Source organism: Thunnus maccoyii, chromosome 10 (genome assembly GCF_910596095.1).
Source record: "Thunnus maccoyii chromosome 10, fThuMac1.1, whole genome shotgun sequence".
NCBI lineage: Eukaryota > Metazoa > Chordata > Actinopteri > Scombriformes > Scombridae > Thunnus > Thunnus maccoyii.
In genome coordinates, this window is record NC_056542.1 from 30,508,909 (window position 1) to 30,518,448 (window position 9,540).

At 38.5% G+C, this 9,540-nt stretch overlaps 1 protein-coding gene across 4 annotated transcripts in view; it reads right to left on the reverse strand.

The window, feature by feature from the left end:
• The window catches only part of ano10a (anoctamin 10a), a 39,215-nt gene extending 29,726 nt beyond the window's left edge, over positions 1-9,489 (reverse strand). For 2 of the 4 annotated variants that reach the window (XM_042423398.1, XM_042423399.1), the window contains exons 1-7: positions 6,784-6,975; positions 5,862-6,017; positions 5,573-5,770; positions 3,662-3,796; positions 1,853-1,972; positions 1,369-1,553; positions 808-1,192 (exon numbers count right to left, since the gene is read on the reverse strand). In XM_042423398.1, the coding sequence (XP_042279332.1) occupies positions 808-1,192; positions 1,369-1,553; positions 1,853-1,972; positions 3,662-3,796; positions 5,573-5,770; positions 5,862-6,000 (1,162 nt within the window). In that variant the 5' untranslated portion in view covers positions 6,001-6,017; positions 6,784-6,975. Of the gene's footprint in view, positions 1-807; positions 1,193-1,368; positions 1,554-1,852; positions 1,973-3,661; positions 3,797-5,572; positions 5,771-5,861; positions 6,018-6,783; positions 6,976-9,415 lie in introns of those variants that run through there. The other 2 variants (XM_042423397.1, XM_042423396.1) reach the window with 2 other exon arrangements.
• Positions 9,490-9,540: the final 51 nt, after the last annotated feature.

A 9,540-nucleotide genomic window follows, 5' to 3' on the forward strand; every position in this document is an offset into this window, starting at 1 on the left:
ACACTGGATCCTACACTTCCCATAATGCAAAGCAACAGGGTCTTTCATTAAATCTTAAGAGGATTGACGCTACCTCTTTAAAAAGCCTGTACAACCACACAGGTGTTTATGTTTTTGACTGATCAGAACACTTAAACCAAGCTGGAAGCTTGAAAAGTCACCCAACATGTACTCATATGAGTCCATGAATGAGTCCATTGCCCCACCCTGACAGGTTAAACAAAGCAAAACTAACAGGACAGTCAAGGAAATGTCAGTCTGCACTGTTTGTACAGGCTTTCATAGTCCTGAGAAAAAGTCTACTCAGCCAAATAAACTCCTATATGGGATCAATCTCTAAAGGCTTTTAACAGACCTTAAATCTCACTTAAGTGTAGCTGTAAGTAGATGTCTTCAAAACAAGGTAGCCTGCATACTTCAGAGATTATTACTTTGATCTAAGGCTGCAACTAAACATGACTTTCATGATCCATTAATCTGTCAATTGTGCTTTCAAATAACTGGTTAATTATTTAGTCCATTAAATGCAGAAAACTGTGAAAAATTACAAGTTCCCAGAGTCCATATAGTTTGTTTTGTCCAACCAGCAGTCAAAAACCCAACAATAATGACTTTTCTATGATAATAGAAGCAGTTAATTCTGACTGATAGAGAGATTCTTTAAACAATTAACTTATTATCAAAACTGTCTGTCAATCAAGTAATTGATTTATGGATTATTAGTTTTAGCACTACTGATTTTTCTAAAACAAAGAATATATTTGGTGCATTCACAGATAGATTAAAAAAAATTGACCACCAACTCACCCCACTCAGTGAGGAACTCAGCAGCATATCTGTAGATGAGGTTCATGATCTCAATGACCACAGCATAGATAATACTGGGGATGAACAACAGTATTCCTGTCCAGAAGGTAGGGTCCTCATCGTGGACCGACAGCGCCCATCCTTCCATCTGAAAGTAGATCATCATGACGTAGAGGGACAGGTAGAGGCAGAGCAGGACGAAGGGCAGGGACACGAGGTATATACGGAGCTGCCTCTTGGCGTTTGGGTAGAGAGGCTCCTGACGACCCGTCACAGGGTTGAACCCGAGGACGCCGTGGAAACCAGGCCGAGGTTCTTCAAACGCCTTCTTCCTGCTCAGTGTGCCCCACTGGTAGGCAAGTGAGGCGCTGAAACGCTTCCATAACTGGTGAAGGAAAGGTTCAACTAATCAGCTACTCAACATTCAACCATTTCATTTTATTTTTTAGAAACTGTTTTGTATTTGTAGTCATGTTTCTTCTTCTTAAACCCTTTAGGTTGTAATTCTACTTCAGGTGACCGAGTGACTCTGGTTAAGTAAGTAAAAATCAGTCTCCGTACCTCCAGGATAACAGTGCACCAGATCACGTTGAACATAGCAAAGACGACGTATTTATCGTAATCCTCCCAGTCAAACACATAATAAAGCAACCCAATGAGAGCCATGGGCACCAGGGCGAAGGTGAAGTACTCCAGGAAGCCAAAGTAGAGGGCTTGACCCTCTCCGTAGTAGTGTCTGATGTCATCTGGAGATAGAGAACGGATAATAAAGTAGTGGGTGGGATTACTGAGAGGAACACTGAGAGCATTTCAGTCAAAAAACAGGGGGAAGATTATTATTAACTGGAGATAAATAAATATAAAGAAGAATAAAACATCCACTAAAGTTAAGAGTAGCTGAGCTGGAGGGCAAATAGCAAAGCATCAAGTATTTAAAGATGTATGTACATCAAGTACGATTGTTCGTCTTGGACTATGTGAATTGTGAGTGCAATCTCTCCAGGTTTTCACAAAAAGTGAGATAGTTGGTACATCTTCCACTTACCAAGAGGCTGAAGAGACAGCTTCACCTTCTTGTACCAGGAAAAACAAAGTTTCTTAAGTTCCTCCTTTTCATGCAGAGGAAACACTTGGATCAGGATGCCTTTGGACAGCAGTCTGCGAACTCAAATACCAACAAGAAATCATCACCTTATTTCCAGTATTACCAGTTTACATTGGTTCCATCATCATACCATACATATTTATCTTCTTTATCAATGAAAATCATAATAAACTCAAATGTTTTGTTTAGGTAGTTGCATTAAGTTTTGTTTGCTAAAAGTTGTGAATTATTTAGAGGATATTTCAAGACATTTCTGACTTTTAAGCAGCATGAGAACAGCATTGCTGCATTTTTATGCCTTTTGTTTGTCTGAACTCACTTTCCCAACTAAATAAACATGCAGCTTAATTTCTGAAACAAGGGCACAGAAACAATAGCTGGGAGCCAGCCCATTGTACACACTGCACTGTCTACAGCAATAATTCCTACAGTCTAATACAGAGTGACTAAATACAAGTACATGAAAGCTCTATCATTTCATCTGCCATTTCTTGAGTGCATCATTTGTCCAGAATGATTACATTCTGTTTTAATGCGATTTGTCAAACACAGGCGCTGAATAGAGGCGCCGTGTCTCCGCAGCAAGTTCATTGCTTCCTTATCTCGCTTTGGGAATATTTCACGACATTTGCATATTTATTGTTTCCATACTGCACCCACGGAGAAAGCAAGAAAGACAAAGAGTGAGGTAGGCACAGAGGGGATGTGGGGGGGGGGGGCAGCCTGCTCCTAAGGTGGAGGCAAAGTCTTGCTGCCTTCTTTTCTTGCAACTTAAAAGCTTCACTACTAATACTAAGAAACTATACAATAAACTGGAGGAAAAATGTAAATGTGCCACAATAGATGGTGAAATAGTAAAATCTTGTCACATACTGAAACTGAAGTTAAAAATCATCTGTTACAGAAAGACGGAGAAAAGCATTGATTATGTTGATTCTGCATCAACTAGGTAAGATTCAGCATTCAGTAGCTATTGTTTATTGATTATTTTACATTTGCATAATGTATACAATAATAATCACTGCTATTAATAACGATGACAAACCTAATCATTCAGCAACGTTTGCTTTGGTCTCAGATACTTCAGTGACAATTATTTTCATTCTCAATTAATCTGTGAATTATTTTTCCTATTAACAAATGAATTGTTCAGTCTATAGAACGTCTTTAAATTGTTTGTCTTGTCTGGCTAACAGTCCTAAACCTAAAAATATTCAATGTTCAAAAACATAAAACAGAGAAAAGCTAATTCCTACATTTAGGAAGCTGTAACCAGCAAACTGATAAATGACTTAAATGACTAATCAATTTGCAAAATTGTTGACGATTAACTTTCTGTCAGTCAACTAACTGATTAACTAACTAATTGGAGGTGGGCGGTATGGACAAAATGCTATCATGGTATACATAATTTTATATCATAGATATCATTCATATCTATTTATATTGTGATGTTTTAAATGTTCAGGAAAATTGATGGGAATGTTCATTTCTGTCTAATCCAATGAATTAAACTGATGCAAAAATGATACTAAAATCCAATATTCCCACAATGACTAAATACATTTTAAAAAAAGTACAAACTCTATGGCGATATCTCTGCTGGTTGACAAATTTACAGTATATAGTCTCACGGTAAATATATTGTCATATCGTCCACGTCTCCGACTAATCATTACCACTAAATTCACTGCAAATAAGTTGATGTGAATGTGACACTGACAGAGCGGGAGGTGAATAAACACTCACTGATAGATTTCCCAGGGTAGAGCTTGGCCTGAGTGTATCCCGGTACGTGAGTCTCGTCTTTGGCTCGTAATGTCTCCAGCTCATGTTTAATGATGTATTGACACTCCGCCATACTGAGGAAGTTGTCCCCATCCCCTGGAGAGACAGAACAGATCAGAGACAGACAGCTACTGTGACATTTACAACAAAGGCATGTTAAACAGCTGATAGGCTGTGATAGTGAGGCCAGTCATTTCAGACTGTGACCAATACTGCGGTCAGAGTGTGTCAGGTACAATGACATCAGTTTGTTCCGGTACATCACATCAATTTTCCTCCAGCTCTTTTGATTGTGGAGGACAGACATGCTGTTAGAGCTGTAATGTTGTGGCAATGATTCGGTCAGCTGAGATCAAACAGCAGTGACTCACTCGCATTTACAATCGTGAACTGAGCTTTTGGGCTGCAACTAATCATTATTTCTCTTCTTGTTTTATGTATAAATCCTACAAATTAAATTAAACTTGTGAAATGTGTCTCTTATAATTTTCCAGAGCACAAGATGAAGTCTTTAAATGTACTGTTTCATCTGATCAACAGATAAAACCCAGAGATGTTCTGCTTACAGAGATGGGAAACAGAGAAAAGCAGTTAATTCTCACATTGGAGATTCAGAGTGGGGAATAATTCAGTAATACTTTTTGCTTGAAAAATGACTGAAATTATTAATCAGTTATCAAAATAGCTGCGGATTAATTTTCTGTTTCAACTAATCAATTGATTAACTAATAGTTTCAGCTCGACTGGACATATCTCTACATTTCACTGTTGCTTTTTTTGTTGTGTCTTGTGTTGATGCAATAAAGGATGATCATGATTAAGCTTCTTGTGTTTTAATACATGTGTCAATAGGCTGACAAGAGCCTTTAACGTGCCTTTACTGTATAACACATAGTATACACAGTGGTAACTCTGACATGGACATGCATATTCCAAGTCATTCATCAAATGAATGTCTATTAGGGTAGGGCTTTGATTACATTTGATCAAATCTAAACTAGTATTGAACCCAGTTATTGAATCTGAGTCATTTCTAAATCTCTTAAGTGTTAGATTTCAACGATTTTTAGTTAAAAAAAAAAAAAGTATAAATAAATCAATATTTAAGAAACAAACTCAATGATTTACATTCAAAGACCTCAAGTTTTGCCTGATTGATTTAATATTTGATACAGTATCAGCTAAATGACTGGCCAACTGCTGTTTGCAAACTTTGCTGTTTGCTAAGTAAAAAGAGAAAGAAGATTTAAAGATTCAATAGGTAATTCATTATATTCGAGTCTTTTTACCATCATAAAACCAGATCCAAAAATGGAAACGGCTATCATAACCTAACTCTAATGCCTATCAGAGAAATTTATGCCTGATGCTTTATATTCTCACAGCAGAAGTTTTGACTTGTAATAGCAGGGAAAAAGGGTGGAACTGATGACAATTACTGATGGGTCAGTGGCAAGCGTCCAAAGCAGCCACACTGGTGAATCATTATGCACTATACCAGGGTCATGAATCAAGAAAAACTAAATGGGATTCAGCCATAGATGTATAAGAAGACTTTATAAGATATATCTATATACAGTAACATTTCTTCACATACATTCTATGCATTCAGCCATCATCAATGTTATTAATTGCACTTGTGCTTTTCCTGCAAATGTCTGCTATACACATATATGCAGCTGTATCCTGCAAGTCACTATGGCCTTCCTCAATAGATGCTATAAAAATGATGATCTGTTCTTCTGGTTGCATATGGGCTGGTACCGCATCATGGTGCAACCTCAGTCACAGTTAGTTCACACTTCATTTCTTCAGCAGAAATACTCACAAGCCACACGCCAGCCTTCATGCAGGCCTCCTCCTGGACTTTACCTTGAAAGTCTTTGAAGTTATGTTTGTTGGAGCAGGTGAAGCCCCTCATGGATCCATCATTGAACTCCTTAAAGAGACCAGCATCCTCAGCGCCAGAGAGCAGCCTCTGTCTGGAGGCCCCCACCAGGAACATGTTGGGGTTTTCCTTCTCCTGAGCCCCGACTCCAGGGCCCAACTGCTCCACCAGCAGCTCAGCACCTGGTAGAGCACATATGATATGATAATAACGCAGACATGTAATGGAAAATAGTTGGAACAGATATGAGCGGGGAGCAGATGACTTCCATACCTCCATTCTGTTGTGGGTCTCTTATCCTGCTCAGCAGCCATGCGACAGCTTCCTCTTTGATGTCCGAGACCAGCTCCAGCACCACCAGAGGAGTGAACCTGGGGCCGCCGCCGTCTCCCGACTGCTCCTGCAGCATCATCACCTCTCCCAGGACACCTGCACCACAGGTGAGGTGAGTACCAGAGAAAATTTAAGGAAAAAAAGGTAAAGACTGATATAATAAAGATATCTACATCAGAATTATAAAAGATATACTGATTTAATAATATAAAATTATTATAAAAGTTGCTTAAGATTATACACAAAACTGAAATAAACAAAATCCTCAGATTTCCTCCTAGATTTCCCAGCTTTGTTTGCACACTTTGTTTCTTGGGGGCGCTATTGTGCACTATAACAAAACCACATAATGAGAATCATAAGAGATAAACAGGATAAGATTACATATATTGGTTTAAATTAAATATTCTGAAAGATTTACTGTCAAGCTCACTACAAAGCGTGTCGAGATCTGATGTGTGTAATGAACTCATGAACACACACGTGCGCACACAGTCCTGAAGTGATCTTTAATCACAAGTGGAGTCATTACTATGATTCATTGTAACAGGACTTGATTTATTTCACATTCATAAATTGTGAGGGCAGTGGCTAGTACAGATGACAGATACAGCCTACTGACAGAGACAGCTGACCATCTCTCTCTCTCTCTCTCTCTCACTCACACACACACTCACAAACAGGAGGGGTGGAGTTTATCTGGGAGCGACGCGTGTAAGATTTAGTCACACACACATTCATGTAAAAGCAGCAAGAAGTCGCACTAAAGCGCAGTAGCACATAGTTTTGACTGCACAGTGCTCATTCCAGAGTCACACTAGTCTAAATCTCTGGTTCACTGAGGTTTGTGCTCGGTACTCACCCAGGTCTGCGTCTCTCTGTCTGTCTGTGCAGGAAAGCTGTGATCCAGCCTCGGGGCGGGAGCTGGCCTTGCTGCTCTGTAACAGTCAGATTAGATTATAAACGACATGACTGTAGTTTAAAGTCTGAAGCTTGCTGCACCCGGTGGACTTCAGTTATGTTCCACGTCACGACGCTGCGCAGCAAACTTCAGCTGTCACACCCACCGACGTTACTAACAGCGCCGCCGCTGTGGACGTGAAACTACAAACCAACCGAACGTGTCGGGCTCGCTCGCGGTCATTTTAAACAAACCGACTTTACCACCAATGTGTGTTTTTCAAGTAAACTATCAGGTTGTTATTTTCATTTGCAGGATGTAACTGGCTTGAAATTCTGCTGCAACAATCAATATGCTATCAATCATATTTATATCACGCAATTCTTTATGTATCTAATTACTTGAATGTTTCTGTAATCTATTTTTTACACATGGTCAACTATTCTAGGTATTTTTCAAAACATTATTTTTTAATTGTATTTATTTTTATATTTATTGAACATAAGGCTGTAGTTTCATGCCTCTTCTCTGGAAAGGGTGATCATTTTAATTTTTTTCCAGGTTGGCCCAAACTACTGATTACATTTTGATATTTACTGTGTACAAGAGGAGACTTTGATCTGATGGTGGATCTAGAACTTAAAGGAGTCCTCTTCATCCTCTGTTTTATGGGCCCATATCAGGCTTTGGGTCCCCAGACAAATGGACAGACTAACATTACCACCCTCAGATTATTATTTTTGAATTTTGTGCCCTATAAGTAGAAAAAAACAAGAAAAAGGCTGTAGATTCCCCATTCCACTCTTAAGGGGGAATCCTACAACAACCAGAATGCACTGCGCGCGATGCCATCCGTGTGAGAAACTGCACTGTGAAGCTGCGGCTGTAATGTCACTGCAGTGGCCGCTTCCACCTCCACACTCTGTTATGTCTGATTGAACAGCAATATATTCAGCCTCATATTATGAAACTAGTTTTCTTCCAAATATACTGATATTTTAAAGTATTTAGCAGTATGATATTTTAGCATCTGCTTTTCCCTATTGCTAGCATAACATAGTAGGCGGGGTGTTTTGGGAGACCCACAGTTGATGGTCCTTGAAGGCAACACTACAGATATAGCCTGTAGTTCTTCCCAACTACATCAAAGCACACATCAAATGATGGCGCTGGTGCCAGAAGAACAACAGATTGTGCTGCTGCTCCCCACAGACATAGAAAATTAAAAATGTTGTTGTTTTTCACACTTTATCCCTAATTCAGATAGGTAGAGATAAGGCTGGAAATCAGCAAAGTGGTCCTTTAAGAACAGCTGCATTTGCCTTTGCAGCTGCCTTTAAGAACCATCACATCCTGCCTCACTGACATGTCTCACTGACACACCTAACAGGAAAAGCAATATATCATAATTAACACATGTGGTTTTCCTGCTCTGACAAGCAAGGTGGTAAAGCACAGGTGCAAATAATACAATTTATAAAAACGAATGATGGCTTTCATTTAGGTGCTTCACTTCCAAACTCCTGACATTGTGCATGTTAACCTACTGTCATAACTTACTGGAACACTTATAATAAATGTCTAAAATGTCTACTGTGGCCTATTCTTAGTTTGGTGATAATCAACCAGAGCAAAATGTCTAATCAGCCAGATTAATAGAAAGCACCTGCGTGCAAGGCTGTTAAAATCAGTGTTTATTTCTCTTACAATATCTGTTCCTCTTTCAAGAACTTCCTTCCATATCACAAACACTTTTAGTTTCACCAATAAGCAACATGTGACTGAATAAGAGGAAGTATTTCTGTTTTTCTTCCAACATTGTGAAAGGTGTTCAAGAGAAGTAGAGATTTTTTATGTTTGGCTTAAAATGTTAGAATAAGAGATCGGGGTGTGAATGTGTAAACATGCTTTATTTTTTTAGGATGGCATATAACAGGTAAAACAAGTTAGTAATTTACACATTTCATATTCACAGGTAAGTCAAATAGCATTTCACTTTTACATGTTATTGTGACACCAGTGCAGTGGTGCAGACTAGTCTTTTGTTTCTGGGAAAGCACATGAGGAGAGTGATTTATTCAGGCCATTTTGACCTGTAATATCAGGAAAAACTCAGGTCTTGTTAATAACCTTAATGATAATGATTCCTGAGTGTAGCCATTGTTAATGTTAGGAATTACATTCGTGCTTTTTCCTGCTGTGACGATTAAAATTTCATTCATTTCATTTCATCTTTTATATGTTAAATATGAATTACATCATAACCTGCTTGGCTCGTATGGCTCATATGTACAATCATAATCTATATATTTTTATCTTTAGTCATTAAAATACATTGTTTAATAAATGTACTTTATATATGAGTACTTACAAGTTAAATAAACGTGAAAGTCGTTTATCAAAGAAGACAGGTAAAAGTTTAAATCGGTACTTTCAACAGTTTTGCTAACATTTTAATGACTCATACTGCGGTTTTATACAGTGTTACATTTTATGCTGCACAAAAAGCTGTCTGCACAAACATTATGATCTAGAGTTATGTTTAATATGCCCAAATTACTTTTCGATTCAGACACAAATGTATTTTCCTTACCAAAGTTGTCTCCTCTGCTGAGCAGTGTTTATATATTTGACAGGAAAGCTACTTCCGCAGCGTCTCACGCTCTGTAGCAAGGTGCGCTTGTTTTGTGTTACAGAGAGGAAAATGAAACGCTGCGA